This window comes from Mastigoproctus giganteus, chromosome 3, assembly GCF_048544385.1.
Source record: "Mastigoproctus giganteus isolate SK-2022 chromosome 3, ASM4854438v1, whole genome shotgun sequence".
NCBI classification, from domain to species: domain Eukaryota; kingdom Metazoa; phylum Arthropoda; class Arachnida; order Uropygi; family Thelyphonidae; genus Mastigoproctus; species Mastigoproctus giganteus.
This window is the reverse complement of record NC_143577.1, coordinates 240,643,060-240,660,368: the sequence shown is the minus strand read 5'-3', so window position 1 is coordinate 240,660,368 and position 17,309 is coordinate 240,643,060. Positions and strand designations below refer to the sequence as shown.

The 17,309-nt window shown below is 36.1% G+C and overlaps 1 protein-coding gene across 1 annotated transcript in view; it reads right to left on the bottom strand.

Annotated features, from left to right (window-relative positions):
• The window catches only part of LOC150088948 (transmembrane protein 115), a 35,031-nt gene extending 17,974 nt beyond the window's left edge, over nt 1-17,057 (bottom strand). Inside the window, exon 1 of the mRNA XM_090370365.1 lies at nt 16,339-17,057. Coding sequence (XP_090226491.1) covers nt 16,339-17,057 — 719 coding nt within the window. The remainder of the gene's footprint in view (nt 1-16,338) is intronic.
• Nucleotides 17,058-17,309: the final 252 nt, after the last annotated feature.

Below are 17,309 nucleotides of genomic sequence, written 5' to 3'. Positions count from 1 at the left end.
AAAAATTACAGGAATGAATTTTTATTTGCTTTAAAAGCTTAATGTACTTTTTTGAAATTTCTTTGATTGCATTTGTTGTTGTAGCTGTCGTAACTTCTGCTTCTCCAGAAAATTGTTGTCAATAATGAATTTTTTAGGTTGGTAGAAAAAAAATAAAAATCACATTGTACAAGCAATGCTACATTAAGTAGTCAGGGCCCACTGGCACATATATTTTTAGAAACTCTTAAAATGATTGTGCAGACCAATAATTGTGTTGTTCAGAATATACTACCACATTGGAGCCCTGAAATAACTATGCTATTGCATCTCAATAAAGCTAAGCTTGGGTACAAGGTCAAGCAGATAAGCAGGATATTGCAAAACAATTAGTATTAGTAGTGGCAAATGATGCAAGATTGCAAGCTTATACAGCATTAATCAAAAAAAAAAAAAAAAAAACCATTTTCACATCATCTGCCTGTCTTCCCCTCCCCCAATAATTTGTCTAGTTCTTCCCTGAATTTATTCAAGCTACCCACTTCCCACAACCGATGGAAGTTTGTTCCAACAATCAACCACCTGCTGACTGAAGACAAACTTCTACACATCTATGCTGCAACCACCCTTCCTCAATTTGAATTCATGCTGCTGCCCCTCATGTGTGTAGTCTCAGTAAGAGGAAGAATGCCATCAACATGAGCTTACTCAATCAACTCAAGTCCTTAAATACCTCAATCAGATCCCCTCATAGCTTGCATAGTCTTCAAATACAGCAATTTGCAAAACTGAAGCCTTTCCTATTGTCCCTTTTGCTACCTGCATGAATCTTGTTGTTCTTCTCTGCACCCATTCCAACAGATCCACATCCTTCCTAAAGTGAGGCCTCCTGTCCTGTATATAGTACTCAAGATATGGCATAACCATGGGCTTGTACAAAGGTATAATCACCTTACTGCTGCTAGCAAAGTTCCTCTCTATCAATCACAAAACCCCATTAGCTGTCCTGGCAGCCTGCCAGCACTACCCAGAGAGCTTCATATGCAATGGAGTGTTTGGAAAGGTATTCAGTAATTCTTTCATGTGATAAGCAGGAACATTGCCACAGAGTATTTCCAATTATTCCTGCCCACAGACCATATCTCTTCATTCTTAATTACATTTCTCAAGCACTAAATAATTTCTATATATGTAGTCTGTGTGATCTCCTGGTATAATTTCAAAATTAACTGCCTTTATGGTCAGAAAATAATTCCAGTTTAACTTCACCATTATTAGCATAGGCACATGATGCAGGAAAGCAAGCTTAATATAGAATCAGCCAAAAAAAAAAAAAAAAAAAAAACCACCCTTCTCCTTTCACACATCCACTCGCTCTAAATATTTGTCTAGTTCTGCCTTGACTCTATTTAAGCTATCAACTTCTACAATGACAGATGGAAGTTTGTTCCAATCAACCAACCACTCGTTGGCTAAAGGAAAACTTCCACACATCTATCCTACAACTGTCTTTCCTTATATCAATCTGAATTGTTTTCTTCAAGGGAGGCCTCAATTAAGAGGGCTGACATTTTATCTGTAGGTTGTAAAGATAACAGCACATTTCATCTCCTGTCACTGTTGCTTTGAGAATTCCTGGATCACAACCACAAATTTCAAACTAATTCTTTTGAAAGTTTAAACTAATGATTCCATCTGATCTGCTGTTAAAAATTTAAGAACCAAGTTGCACAACCTTTTCTTGTTTAAAATATCAGATATGATATTTTTAACAACAAGCTTGGCAACTACCATATGTTATTCCAACTGGAGAAACCATCTTTAATTCTTATTTGACGATTGGCCCAAATAATGCTTCTAACAAGGGAGATAGATTCATTATTTGCCTATGTGCAAGAGATTCCTTAATGATATCATGTCCATATTTGAAGTACTGACATTTTATCAAATATCCTAGTTATTGATAAAGCCTTTTCACAACATACTTCAGCAATAATTTCTATTGTCTCTGAGGCCAATTTCTTCAACAAAAAGAAATATTTTGTAGTTCTTTGTTCAGAAAGTGACATCCTAAAAAATAACAACAAAACTGAACATAAAATTACTATCAGCAACAGATAAACATAAACCTTTCCATATGTGCCTCATAATTCAACCTATTATAAATTCTAGATTACAAAATAAAACAAGGAGTTTTGTTATTTAACGTTAGAAAATATTTTTAACAAATTCAGTCTTGAAAGTTTTTGATCCTACCTTGTATGTGGAACTTATATAATGTAATGGCCATGTAAAGTGAAAAATGGAAATTCTTTACAGACAAATGATTAATCACATTATGAGTAGTTATGACTCTCCAAGATACACTAATCACCACAAAACCAATGTAGCATATTAATACTACAATTAGGATTATACCTGGCAAGGTGAAATTCTGCTACCTGAGTACCAAGAGACACACCCTCAGTAATGCAAATGCATGCATCATCCCCACCCAAGGAAACTCTCGCACGAGTGTCACTATCATAATAAAAATAAACAGAATAAAGAGAGGGAACTCACAAATGCCACCTCTTCACAGAGAACATCAGCCCTTGTAAATTCCAAAAATGATCATATTTCAGTCATTGACCACCATCCAACAAAATGTCAACAGATGTCCCTCATACAATCCAAACAAGGAAAGAAAATAACAAACTAACTAGTCAAAACCACAACATATGCTGTGGCCTAACGTAACATAATTACCCCCAGGGGCTCACATCTGGTGAGTATGGAATGACTTGGCACACCCAGGGTCCTGAGCTGGATATCATCATTTTTCTCTTTCCTGGTGATTCCCCTTCTACTTTGGACTCTCTCTGTCTCTGTCTCTGTCTGTCTCTCTCTCTCTCTCTCTCTCTCTCTCTCTCTCTCTCTCTGGGTAACTAGAGAATTAGAATTTTTTTTTTTTTTTGGCTGGTACAGCATAAGCCTCAGGCTTCCTTGCACCATATAGCTAATAATAATAACAAATAAGATTAAAATTTCAACATCGACCCAGTCATTAAACAGATCTAAATGAAAAACAATAATGCAAATTAACATTGAAAATGAAAATTGAAACCTTAATTGAAACCTTAACATTGAAATCTTAATAAATTATAATTTATTTATTATATTTAGTCTTTATTATAAATATGCACTCATGCTTCGGAAGGTGTGAGGGTACATCTCCTTGGGAGGAGAGCCATATATTTGCACTACTGTGATCAAGTGCTGCTTTGTCTTTACTTATTTTTATGATTTTATTTTTAATATATTATGGTATCTTGAAACCTTGCCAAGTTTAACAAAAACTGTAGTATTAATCTCCTGCAATACTAATTATTGTTTCTTTTCTATAATAGTCTTGAATCTAACATAGTGTTTTGGAAATAACCTCAAATATATAGCATGAATCACAACCCTACAATCAATATAGACTTGTGAATAACCCCAGGGGCTCAACATCTGGTTAGTATAGGCTTGGCACACCCAGGGTCCTGAGCTGGATATCATTGTACTTCTCTTTCTTTGTGATTTCTCTCTCTCTCTCTCTCTCTCTCTCTCTCTCTCAGGGTAATTCAGAAATATATTTTTTTTTTGCCTGGTGCAGCAAAAGCCTCAGGCTTCCTTGAACCATACGGCTAATAATGATAACAGATGATAAATACAAAATACACATCTAACAATTTAAAAGTGCTTTAGCATTGCAGCAGTTTTTCAGTACATTATCTATGCATAAAACAGGGAGATACAAAATATATACAAGGTGTGGCAATACAGTTCCCAGACTGGTGCTGTTGCAGTCATGTTCGACAAGTGAAAATAAATATAAGTGATACCACTTCTATCACTGTGTAGTTCACACTTCCTCCAACAGATGATCGTACAGAGGCTGTGCAGTAGGCTGAGAGTAACAAGTAACAACCAGTTTCATTAGTAGAGTTAATGTTCTGTGTCATGCTTTTGCAATAGAGCAACAAATGAATATCAAATTTTGTTTTACAGTGGGAAAATCTGCAACAGAATCTTATGAAATGTTAAACACTGATTATAGTGGTGAGATGTTAAGTCATACCAGTGTGTTTCAATGGTATAAGTAGTTCAAAGATGGATATGAGGATGTTCGTGATGACTCAAGAAAGGGGTGTCCATCAACCTCTTGAAATGAGGACAGAGTTACAAAAATTAAGGATATCGTGGTAAGCGATTGTCATTCGATCCTCAGAATGATGGTTGATAAATTGGATATGAATAAGGAGATAATTTGTCATATTCTGCATGATGATTTAGGGAAAAGGAAGGTCTGTGCAAAATTTGTGCCACACAGCCTCACTGAGGAGCAGAAGCAATGAAGAGTGTCATCAAGAAAAAACTTCATCCAGACTTCTGAAGACAATCCTAATTTCCTCAACTGTATTGTCACTGGAGATGAGTATTGGGTGTTTCGGTATGACCCAGGGATGAAACATCAGAACATGCAGTGCATTTCAAAATCATCACCAAGGCCTGAAAAGTTTCATTTACAGAATTTCAGGATCAAAACAATGCTGATCATGATTTTCAACAAACAGGGTGTGATGCACAAGGCATTTGTAGCTGAAGGCAAGGGAGAGTTAATGCTGTGTTCTACGTATAGGTGCTTTTAAGACTTTTTAAGTGCATTTCCTGGGTGGCTGCACAATTTAAAGAGAATGGCAACTATTTCTTGTTGCACAACAATGCTCCACCCATTTTGTAATTGTTGTGAAGACATTTCTGACAAAACATGGCATTGTACAGATCACCCATCTACCCTACTCTCTTAATTTAGCACCAGCAGACTTTCTTCTTTCCCAAGGTAAAAACTACCTCAAAGGAAAGAGATTTTAGGCTGTTGAGATAATAAAGAAAAATGTAACCACTGAACTGAACATCATCTCTTTGAAAACCTTCACTGGCTCATTTTTTAGGAACTTTTAGAATGGTGTAATAATTGTATTCAATCAGGTGGTGATTACTTTGAATAAAAATAAAACCATTTTTGAGCTCCTTACACCAGTCTGGAAACTTTACTCTCAATACCTCATATAAACATGTCTGCAATATTCGTTTTGATATATCTTATCAGCTGAGAATTCTAGCTGCATAAAAAAAAATAAAAAAATTTGGTCAACTGTGATCATTTAAATGTAAGAGGGATGGATATGTTAGATTATTATTTCAAATTAACAGTAAAGTAAAAAAAAAAAAAAAAAAATGAAAACCTTTTCTATCAAATAAACAATTTTGCTGATGTATTCAACCTATGGAAAGGAATAAAAACTGATTTGTACAAATGAATAATTATGGAAATTGTCTTAATGGGTCAATTTACCAAACAGCTAAGCAAAAATATAACTAAGCAAGGTATAAGTAGCAAAATTATTCTTCGCACATTTTTAATATAAACTGTTTTACCATTCACCTTTCATCAAGAATTTAATCTCGATCATCAAAAATCATTTTAAGATTTCTTTGGTAATGTATATGCACAAAATACAAATGACCTAATAAACAAACTTCATTCCATGCTAACTTATGTATTTAAAAAACAAAATAAAAAATACATATACCCTATCCCTGAAAAATATTCCAACATCAGTACTTCTGAAGAAGATGAAAGTTTATTCAAAAATTGCATGAATTGCAAAAATTGCATGTGTGAGAGAGCGTATTTTGGTTTTAATCACAGCCTTGATCTTTATAGGAATATTTCAAACCAATATATAATAGTAAATAGGTCATATTTTGTTCTGCCCTTCCAACTGCCAAATTGGGATATGGCTATAATTTAACTGCTCTTCAAGAAAGGATTCTTACCAGTGAGACATTTTTCTACACTATTTTCCTCAAACTGCACAGAAGCTTTGCAGCATGACTTAGTGAATTAGCATTGTACTTGAAGATTCAATGCATAAGATGATATGGGTTTAAATTAACTATATAATATAGACACACCATAGTTTACCCATAAACTAAACTACGTACGTAGTGTGAATGCATCATTTTTAATTGTATCTCATATTGTGGCTACCTTCACAACGAGATACCAGGTATTGCACTACTTTGAATAAGTAACACTTCTCTAGCAGAGAAGACTACTGTTATTTATTCTCAGTGGATACCACCACCCAAACATTCACCATTTCAAAGCTGTTGGCCTATCATCGGTGGGTGGGCAGATACCCTGATAATGCAACCATGCTATCACAGTTGCAAAGTGGTTACACAATATGAGAGATGCAAATGGTGTACAGAATGATACAGTATTTGAAGAGTCAATGTGCAAGGCATAATATGATATGGGTTTAATATCGGTGTAGATACACCGATATTATATATGAGATACAATTAAAAATGATGCCGTCACACTAAATACGTAGTTTAATTTATGGGTAAACTATGGTGTATCTACACTGTTATTATATAGTTAATTTAAACCCATATCATATTATGCCTTGAATCTTCAAATACTATTATTCTGTACACCATTTGGCTTCTCTCATATTGTGGAAACACTTCACAACTGTGATGGCATGTTTGCATTATCAAGGTACCTGCCCACCCACAGATGATAGGCAACAGCTTTGAAACTGTGACCGTCTGGGTGGTGGTATCCATTGAGAATAAGTAACAGTAGTCTTCTCTACTAGAGAAGCATTACTTATTCAAAGTAGTGCAATATCTGGTATTGCACTACTTTGACTATATAATATTGGTGTATCTACACCAATATTATATAGTTAAGTTAAACCCATATCATATTATGCCTTGCGCATTGAATCTTCAAGTACAATGCTAATGCACTAAGTCATGCTGCAAAGCTTCTGTGTACCTAGTTTGAGGAAAATAGTGTTGAAAAATATTATATATATAATTAGCACTGTACATACAGGATCCATTTCAACAGAACTGCCACCTTGGGCATAGTAGAGAATTGTCCATAATGTTCAAAAATCCAGGTTCAGAGCCAAAGAGGCTATTACACAACTCCTCCAAATTTCATGGTTGGGATGATGGAGTGCATCATCCTAACAATGAAATCTGAATAATGTGATCTGTAGAAATTCCTCAGATACATTGTTTCTAAAGGATATTTTCCATAATTCCACTGTAAGGAGCAGTCCTACAAAGGTTGGATTTATGGGCATTCCTGTTGATATCTTACCCTCCAATCCAACTGTTTGCAGAGACAAATCCAGGACTGACAATTGCTGAAGATAGGCAACCACACTCTCTGATCCCTACACTAGCTTTTAATAATATTTGTGGTACTCTCCAGCACTTTTTTTGTTCCTCTCAGACTGGTTGTGGTACTGTGGCATTTATGGCTCTTGATTTTGATCAGCTCAGTATATGTGAGTGAATAATAGTATATAAACTGCATCATGAAGTCTATATACCATCACAAAAAATTTGCAGTTCTGTGTTAACTTCTTTGTTGGTTTACCTTCCATAATAAAATAGCTGCAATTAAGCTGTAAACTCCTCTAGCTGGAGTGTTCATAAAGGATATAAATGGAAGTTATATTTATTTTTTACATAAAACTAGTCACTCATAAAAACTTCATGCAAATATTTGTTCCAGGAGAGAGCAAAAGTGCTACAATGTTAACAGATTATGCCTTCATATCAACAGAAAACAATTATTTTTAATTTTTTCTATAAATAAATACTATCACTATATAAAAATTAATTTTATGTTTACAATGAACATACAGCAACTCCAATTACTGCTACATATGTGACCATTTCTTTTATATAAATAAGTTTGTATTCAAATGTGGTCTTTCATGATCAAAAATAATTTGTCATTGTCAAAACAGTATACTGTTTTGACAATGACAAAACTACCTTACCACCAGCTACATCAACCACCATTGGTAGGAGGTGGGGAGTACAGGAGTCAAAGCTTAACAGTTTTTATTTCTGGTTGTTAAAAAGAATGGGATGGAAGGTAGGGAAATTTTTGCAATTATGGCTCTTGATTTTGATCAGCTCAGTATTAGCAGTGGATAAATGATGCAATCATCTATAGTATCGGAAAAAAAAAAAGTTTGTTCCATCAATAAATTACTGTCTGGCTAAAAACAAATTTTCATGCATTTATCCTGTAAAAATTCTTTTTCAATTTAAATTTATGTCCCCTTGTGAGCACACCATCTGAGAAAGGGTAGGGATCCTGTTTTTTGCCCCCAACTTATCTTGTTGCTCTTCTCTGCATCCATTCCAACAAATCTACATCCTTCTGAAAATGGGGCTTATAAACACAACAGATGGTACACTGATGGTATAACTGCTACTTCATTCCCACTAGCAAAATATCTGTGTATTATTGACAGAACCCCATGAGCTGTCCTAGTAGCCGAAAGGTTACTTTATAATTCCATACTGATTGGAGAAATGGCCTCTCTGAGCAGTGGAATTATATGGAATTATAAATTCCATAGTTTGAGGCCTAATAGAGATATATTCCAATATTAGACATGAACTCTCATTTATGACTCTGGACGTAGAGTGACTGTTTATTAACTTGAATGAGGATATCTAGATGTGTGCAATTTCACGACTCTGCATGTTTTTATGTTATAAACTAAGCTGTTTTTTATCCTTATTTCAGAAATGTTATTTGTTTTTTCTATCACATACTGTTTTTTCACAAATCACAGTTGATATCATGAGCTGTATTACTGAATGTATTAAGTTAGGAGTAAATGCTAGGAATTTGTAAACTAAATCTTTACAAGTTGGCAACACTACCTTCGGTCATTTGTTTCTTGACCGTGAGAGCTCCATACAGCAGCATTTATCAGTGTGGACTCAGTTTATTTTTGAGGTTATGTGAAACTTACGCTGAAAAGTGAGCAAAATGTCTTCACACAAGTGTTTCAACGTCTGAACTAATTTTGTTATATTTGTGGAAGTTATAGTCCTCAAGCAAAGACAAGATATTATAGAATTTGTAAAAAATGTGTATTATGCTTATTTTGGAGTGAAACTTGGCAACCAAGATAAACAATGGGCTCCACATAAAGTTTGTCGAACCTGTGTTGAAGCTTTGAGATTGTAAGAAAAATGGTAAAAACAAGGCTATGCCATTTGCAATTCCCATGATTTGGCAAGAGCCTACAAACAACTGTGATGACTGTTACTTTTGTTTAGTTAATGTAGAGCTGGGATTCTCAAAGGGGCAATATCACCCCAAAGGAGGCAAAAATTGGTTTTTGGGGGGCACAAAAAATCATGGGTATTAAAGTGGTTTGTGGCCCTCAAGTTCGACCCTAACCACCGATAACTTATTCCTTAATATTTAATTTTTCTCATTGGGTTGTCTTTTCCCCTGAGACAACTGATTTTTAACAAATAGGTATATTATATTAGGAGTGAGTGAGAAATTTTGATAAAAGGAAGATAGTGGGTGTAATTTAATTCAACCACCTTTGACTTTCATAGGCATTAAATGCCTAAGTGCTTTCAGAGGTAATGTCTCCCAAATCCTTGCCATTTGTCCCTTTCGGACAACTGCGACCTTGACGGTGGCATGGTGGGCGTGGTTTATTTGTTTATTCTTTTGTTTTATTGGTCAATTTATGAGGCATGGATGGAATGAGGAAATCTTTCAGTCTATAGTTTCTACTTTCTAAGCAGCAATTAGTATTGATTGTTTCCTTGTGGAAGTTTATTTTTGATCCACAGTGCTTTTGTGAGTGACATGGGCTATGAGAGTTAAATAAAAATAGCTTATATTTTATTGTTTAATTCTTTGTAGTTATTCAACCCATCATCAATCATGTCAAGTGCTGGAAAGAAAAAGTGTAACACTATCTGGATGAATATCTAGCTTATGGTTTTATTGAAAGCCCATTTGACTCAAAACAGCCTATGCATCTTATGTGTAAACAGTTCTTTTTCAAATGAGGCTATGAAACCAAAACTTTTAGATCACTTAAAAAGGAAGCATCCTGATAAAGTTGGTAAACATACTGAATATTTTAAAAATTTAAAGCGGAATTTTGAGCAACGTAACACTTACTATCTTATTTAAGAAGGACACACAAACAAATGACGATGGAATGATTACATCTTATAAAATTGCAGAAATCATTGCAAAAACCGGTAGTGCTCATACAGTTGCTCAGAGTGTTATACAACAATCTCAGTTGTATAACACTATAACTTCAACAGTGATGCATCAAAATCGTTCCAGTATTTTAAAAGCATTGCCATTGAGCAACGATTCAATTCAACTGAAGAGTAGCTAACTGACAAACTAAAAGCAAGAAAATTTTCTATTCAGATTGATAAAACCACAGTTACTGACATTAAGGCATACGTTCGTTATTTCGATGATGATTATAAATTGCAAGAAGAGATCTTGTTTGTAAAATCTATAGAAACTGACTGTGCTGGAGCATCCATTTTTGCTGCTGTAAAAACATGGTTTGATAAAAAAAAAAAAAAAAAAAAAAAAAAAAAAAACAAGTACCATTGGGAAATTTGGCATCCTGTTCCACTGATGGCGCTACCTCCATAGATGGAAGACAAAGGTTTTCTAGCCCACCTAAAGGAAGTATGCCCTGAAGTGAAGTTCTTGCAATACACTGCATTGTGCATTGACATTAGCATTAGCAGAGACATATGATGCAAGAAAGCAAGCTTATGCAGCATCAGCCAAAAAAAAAAAAAAAAAAAACCCCTTCCACTTCACCCCTCCGTTCGTTCGAAATACCTGTCCAGCTGAGCCTTAAATTTATTTAGGCTATCAACTTCCACAAGGGATGGAAGTCTGTTCCACCAACCAACTACCCGCTGACTAAAGGCAAATTTCCGCACATCTATCCTACATCTGTCTTTCCTCAATTTGAATTTATGCCCTCTCAGGTGATTATTCTGAGCAAGAGGCAGTATCCTATCAGTATTGAGCAGGCTCAAACCATTCAAGGCTTTGTACACCTCTATCAGATCACCTCGCCGGTGCCTAGTCTCCAGACAATGTAATTTGCAAAACTTAAGCCTTTCTTCGTAAGAGCAACCCTTCGTTCCGTTCACTAACCTTGTTGCCCTTCTCTGTACCCATTCCAGCAGCTCTACATCCTTCTTGAAATGAGGCCTCCAGACCTGTATACAGTACTCATGGTGCGGCCTCATCACTGCCTTATACAAGGGAATAATCACCTCCTTATCCCTGCTAGAAAAATTCCTGTATATCACTGATAAGACACCATGAGCTACTCTTGCAGCCCATCTGCACTGCTCAGAGAACTTCATATCTGCCTGCACAATTACCCCCAGGTCCTTCTCATTCTCTACCACTGTCAGTGTAGTACCACAGAGTTAATACATTGCTCTGGGGTTGCTGTTTCCCATATGTAGTACTTTACATTTGTCAATGTTAAACTTCATTTGCCACCTCTCAGCCCATCTGCTCAACCTTTCCAGATCCTATTGCAGCAGCATAGCGTCAGTAGTGTCCTTAACAACACCACCAACCTTTGTATCGTCTGCAAACTTGGACATTAAGCTTGATATACCATCATCAATATTATTTATAAATACAGAAAACAACAATGGACCCAACACTGAACCCTGAGGGACTCCACTAATAACATTAGTCCACGATGAGCAGTGTCCATTAATTACCACTCTCTGCCTTCTGGCACTCAACCATCCCTTTATCCATAGCAACAATTTGCCACCAATGCCACACTGCTCCAATTTGTGCAGCAGTCTCCATGTGCAACAGTATCAAAAGCCTTTCTAAGATACAAATATATAATATCAAAGTTATTCCCTGCATCCAATTCTTTTGTGACTACATCATAGTATCCAATCAAATTGGTCAGGCAAGACCTTCCCTTAACAAAACCATGCTGTGTCTGAGCTATAACTGAAGTTTTGTCTAGATGATCCTGCAGTGCTGCTTTAACCAGTGCTTCCATTAATTTTTCTGGAACAGAAGTTAAACTCACAAGTCTATAATTACTTGTGTCAGCCTTTGATCCTCCTTTGTGAATTGGGGTCACATTTGCACATCTCCAGTATGTGGGTACCTCCCCTGAGTCCAAGGAAGCTCTCATAATTATGGCTAAGGGTTTGCTTACTTCCTTTGCTGCCTCCTTTAATATAACTGGATTGATCCCATCCACTCCAGGTGCCTTTCTTGTGTTTATCTTCAACAATTTCTCCTCCACTTTACTCTCAGTTATTACAAGATTCTCTAACTTACTGCCAGAGTCGAATACAACTCCGGCATAGCCCTCGCTGAATAATTCCTCATGTGTGAACGTCGATGCAAAATATTCATTTAGTTTGTTAGCTACCTAAGCAGGATCATCAACAGTTGAACCATCGATATCAAGTGGACCAATCTGATTCATCCCCTTCCTTCTAGAGTTTACATAAGTAAAGAACTCTTTGCTGTTTTTCTTTGCATCCCTTGCCAAAGATTTCTCGTAATCTGCCTTCGCCTGCCTAACGTCCTTTGTAACTTGGTTACAGATCAACTTATATCTATCATAGGCTTCTGTGTCACATGTTAATTTATATGTATCCCATGCATTTTTCTTCTCTGCCATATGTTTCATTAGTTCATCTGACATCCATTTAGGCCTGAACCTTGAACAATATTTCTTAGTTGGTATGTAAAGCCTAGTAGCTTCCAAGATAAGTTCTTTGAATGCTTCCCATTTTGAATTTGCTGTTGGTAACATCATCAGTTTGGCCCACTGTATAGAATTTAAATACTGTCTCAGACCATCATAGTCGCTTTAACGAAAGCAATAACCCTTCCCTTTACCCCTGATGGTAGTTACCTCCTTGAGTAAATCCCACTTTAGCACACTGTGATCACTGCCACCTAGTGGTTCCTGTATCTGCAGATTCTTAATGCATGAAGAATCACTACTGATAATCAAATCAAGATTATTGCTCCCTCTAGTTGCCTCCCGAACATGCTGATTTAGAAAACAATCATCGAATAAATCCACAAAAGCCTTGCTAGTGTGTGAGTGACCAACCCACAAATTCCAGTCAATATCTGGGAAATTAAAATCCCCCATTATAAGACTTTCTGATTTACTGGCCCACTCTATTTCCCTGTACAGTTTCTTATTATACTCATCAGAGTCATTAGGCCTATAGCACACTCCTACTCTCAATTTTGATCTCCCAATGCTTATGTCACACCAAACTGACTCGATACTGCACTGTCCAGCGATGTCAACTGGCTTCACTTCCTTGGATTTTATGTGTTTCTTAACTAATAGCTAGTATGAATCAGGGCTGTACTACTCAATATGTTCTACGTTGAAAATAATATTAGTAAAATAATAAGAGGAGTCCACCTCAACACAGTGCGCAGAACACCTCCGCACGACACCCTCCAGAAACCAAAACGGAAAAAACGAAAAAAATCGACAACCCACCGGCACACCAGAGCAAAACACAAATAATTAAATAATCAATTTAACACAATTCAAATCAATTTAAAACAACTAAAAAATCAAATTAACGCAACTAAAAGAATCCAACGAAAATACTCAAAAATCCAACGAAAATACTCAAAACGACCCTCCTTCCCCAATGCCCCTCGACCGCACGTCGCGATCACAGGAATGAAAATCACCGAATCGGGCCAAACGCGACACTTAAACGGAGACCACTTGTCTTCGTGCATGCGCGCAAAGGTCCACGCATCGGAGACCAAACACGGCCGCCGAACATCAACCGAACCCTCGTGCAATTCAATTTCAACGGCTTCTGCAACCAACAGTCGCGCACAACTACGTTGAACGTTAAGCATTTTGGCCCCGTTAAACAAAAAAGCATGCTTCTCGTCAATGGCATGAAAGGCCAATTCCGACGCTGCCGAACGAGAAACACGAACCGAGGGGAAGGGAAGTGTGAATAAAAGAGAAAAACAGGCATGGATTAGTTTCAGGTGTTTCACTGAGAACTTCTTAGGGAACAACAAGGATCCAGACTACAAGAACACAGTTGAAACTATATTGGAAAACTTCAAGAAGCTGGGCTGCAACAGGTGTGTGAAGGTACATTTTTTACACTCCCACATCAACTAATTTTCAGAAAATCTAGGAAGTGTTAGTGAAGAACAGGGCAAGAGGTTTCAACAAGACATTAGAGACATGGAAATGAGGTAGTACCAAGGGAGGTGAAATGTCAACATGATGGCTGACTATTGCTGGATGCTGAAGAGAGGGACTGTAAAGTAGAAGGATCTGCAAGAAAATCAAAGAAACAAAAATTTGTCCATTGTAAATCAGTTTTTAAAATGAGAGGTGAGTGTTTAGTAGACTTTTTACCACACTACCCTTTTTAACAATGTTTTCAACATGTATTTAAATATAAATGTCTGGTAAAAGTAGCATTTTGTTATAATTTCAGTGCATGAATTCTGCCAAAATTAATAAAAATCTGTGATAAATCAAATTGTCTTTTGTGATTGTTGAAGAAACCTGACGTGATAGGAACAAACAGAAGTCGTATTTGAAATCAGAATCAAAAATTTATTCTGAAATAATTTTCTGATTTCTGAGAAAACAATGGATTTTTCCACTGTTTTTTCCCTTTTCTGAGAAAACAGTGGATTTTTCCAAAATTGAGTAGTGTTTCCATTGCAATCTACATTCTGGTAAAGCTGTGAGAAATTTGGCAAAAAAAAATCTGAGGCTGCAGGTTACACATGCAACAGGCCAAATAAAGTCATCCATGTAACAGTATATTTCTGAACCCATCACCAAAGAAGCTGAGCAGAAATCCAAAGCTAATATATATGCTGTTCCTTGTCAATGGAAGGTACCCATATACACGGTAAAAGTCTTCAAAAAACACTTGACATGTTTCCATGTAAGGTCTACTATTTTCAACCTCTTCAAACAACTGTCTATAATACACGTCTTGATAGTGGCAAAACTACTGTACTGCCAGGGTCTCCACTGTGGTACTGTGAAAGGACAGTACCACAGGTTGTTATTTACTCAAGTAATACCTGTTCTGCAAGAGAACTCATACTATTTTAATAGAATCGAAGTTATCAAAAACAACTGGGGGGTGAGGATTTTTCAGATAATTTAAATACACTCTACAGCATAAAAGGGATGCAGTAAAAAAAAAACAATAATGAGAGAAAAGTACGGTAATTTGCATTTATAATTCACACATTGATTCATACATGCTTATGCTGCTTTAAAATAATTGCAGATGTTTTGTGCTTAAAAGATGTATTTTATTTTTTCCACTGCAAGATTCTGTATTTTCCTCAAAACATAATTATTCATTTTCTGTTCTTTCTGCAATTCAGCCTAACCAGTAGTGATTTGAAATGAATTTCTGACTCAAAAATAATATAATTAATGGTGAAACTATTCCTCATCATTCAAATAATGCGAACCTGGACATTAAACAAAAACAACCCAGAGCCGACATGCAGTTCATGCTTTGATTATATTTTTGCACACAGCTGTTAAAATGTCTGAAAAAAATAATTGCAAAATTTATTAAACAGTACAAACAAAACTCCAGTTTATGGAAGGTGGATATACAGATAAAAAATTTTATAGAACAAGGTGTATCACAAACTAGGGAGTTTGATGGATCTCTATAAAAAGCCAAACAGGCTAGGTAATTATACAGCCACCTTAATAAGGGTGGCTGTATAACTGTGGAAAAAAATTCTGCTGAAAAATGGTCTAAAAGAGCGTTGAAATGCATTTCTGACTCATTAATTAATAGTGAAACTATTCCTCATCTGTCAAATAGTGGGGCATTTAACGAAAACAGCCTAGAGCTGACTATTACATAAACTGTTTAAATGTTGTAATTTAAATTCATTTTAATTTAAAATAACTTATTTTTATTATTTATTAGGATTTTTCTATTTATTGTTATTATTTACTGAAATGTGAACCTTTAAATTTTCGGGTCAATCAACCAACAAGCCATTGGCCTTTTTCCACTATGTGGCGCCGCCTCAAGGTGGGGTGACTTGGTTTATTAAGGTGTAGTTGAAACTTGATATTTAGTAAAAAGAAACATTTTCCAAGCCAAAATAATAATATAATAACTACGGGCACACTATTAATACATAAAATTTACACAAATATGTCTCAAATGAGCCAAATAGACGACTGTGAAACATGGCTTCCCACATCCTCACATTTCAGGGTATATTCGTTCTTTTCTGTTTCTTTTTCTTCACGCTATCCTCCATCCCAATTTATGAAGGGTAACTAATTAACGGCTGTTCGGATACTGAGACTAGTCTACACTTTTTCAAGAAAATAACCATGTACTCACCTTGCAAAAGTGAAGTTATCAGCCATGTCGCCTCTGGTGCCATTACTGTGATGCTGATAGAATCGCAAATATACCCACGAGGTTAGCAAACCAGTCGAAAACATGACAGGATATGTTCCCCTGACTAGTCCAACAGGCCATAGTATCAGGCTGAGGATAAGTACACTCATTGGCACATTTCTATTTCTTAATTTTCCAAGGGGTGTAGAAAGCAACACGTGATCGGGCATAATCTGTTTCACCGCGACCGCAACACCAGCACAATATCCCGCTAAACCATGAATGTGAACGGAGAACAGATATTGAGGATCCGATGTTATTGTAAATACTACAATATAAAACATCACTGATAAAAAGGCGACACTCGTATTCACAATGGCAAAAAAAGTTAACATTTCAATAGCCCCCCATAGTGGTTCAAGAAGTTTTCCACACAACCCAACTGTGACAACATCTGCCAATACTAACCAAAGTCTATTTTCAAGGAAACAGTGTGTAAACGCAGTCCACACCCAGAAATTAGGAGGAATTATAAAGCCAGGAGTAACACTAATTGCTCGAACAGCAGTTTCGCTGAAAGACAGGAAGTAGCAAAGTATAACTGTGATACATATAAACTTAATAACAACACTACTATTCTGAAGTGCGACACCAAACTGCTGCCGAAAGTATGGAAGATTTCTCTGGACAACAGTGGGTGCAACCATCTTGGTAGCCATTTTGATGATGTCACTCAAGATGCGCACCAACGCTCTCTCTCTCGATACAAAAACCAAAACATTATTTTTAAATAAATACAAAATATGTACAGCAAAGTTAAAAATAATTTTTTTTACTCTTCAAATCAAATTTAAAAAAAAAAAAAAGGAAAGCGGCTAAGTTAAAAATCGTATTGCAAAATACAGCAGGTGAGTAAGGATAGATTCTTGTGTTTATCTCTCTCCCTTCATGAATGAAATAGAATATGCGTG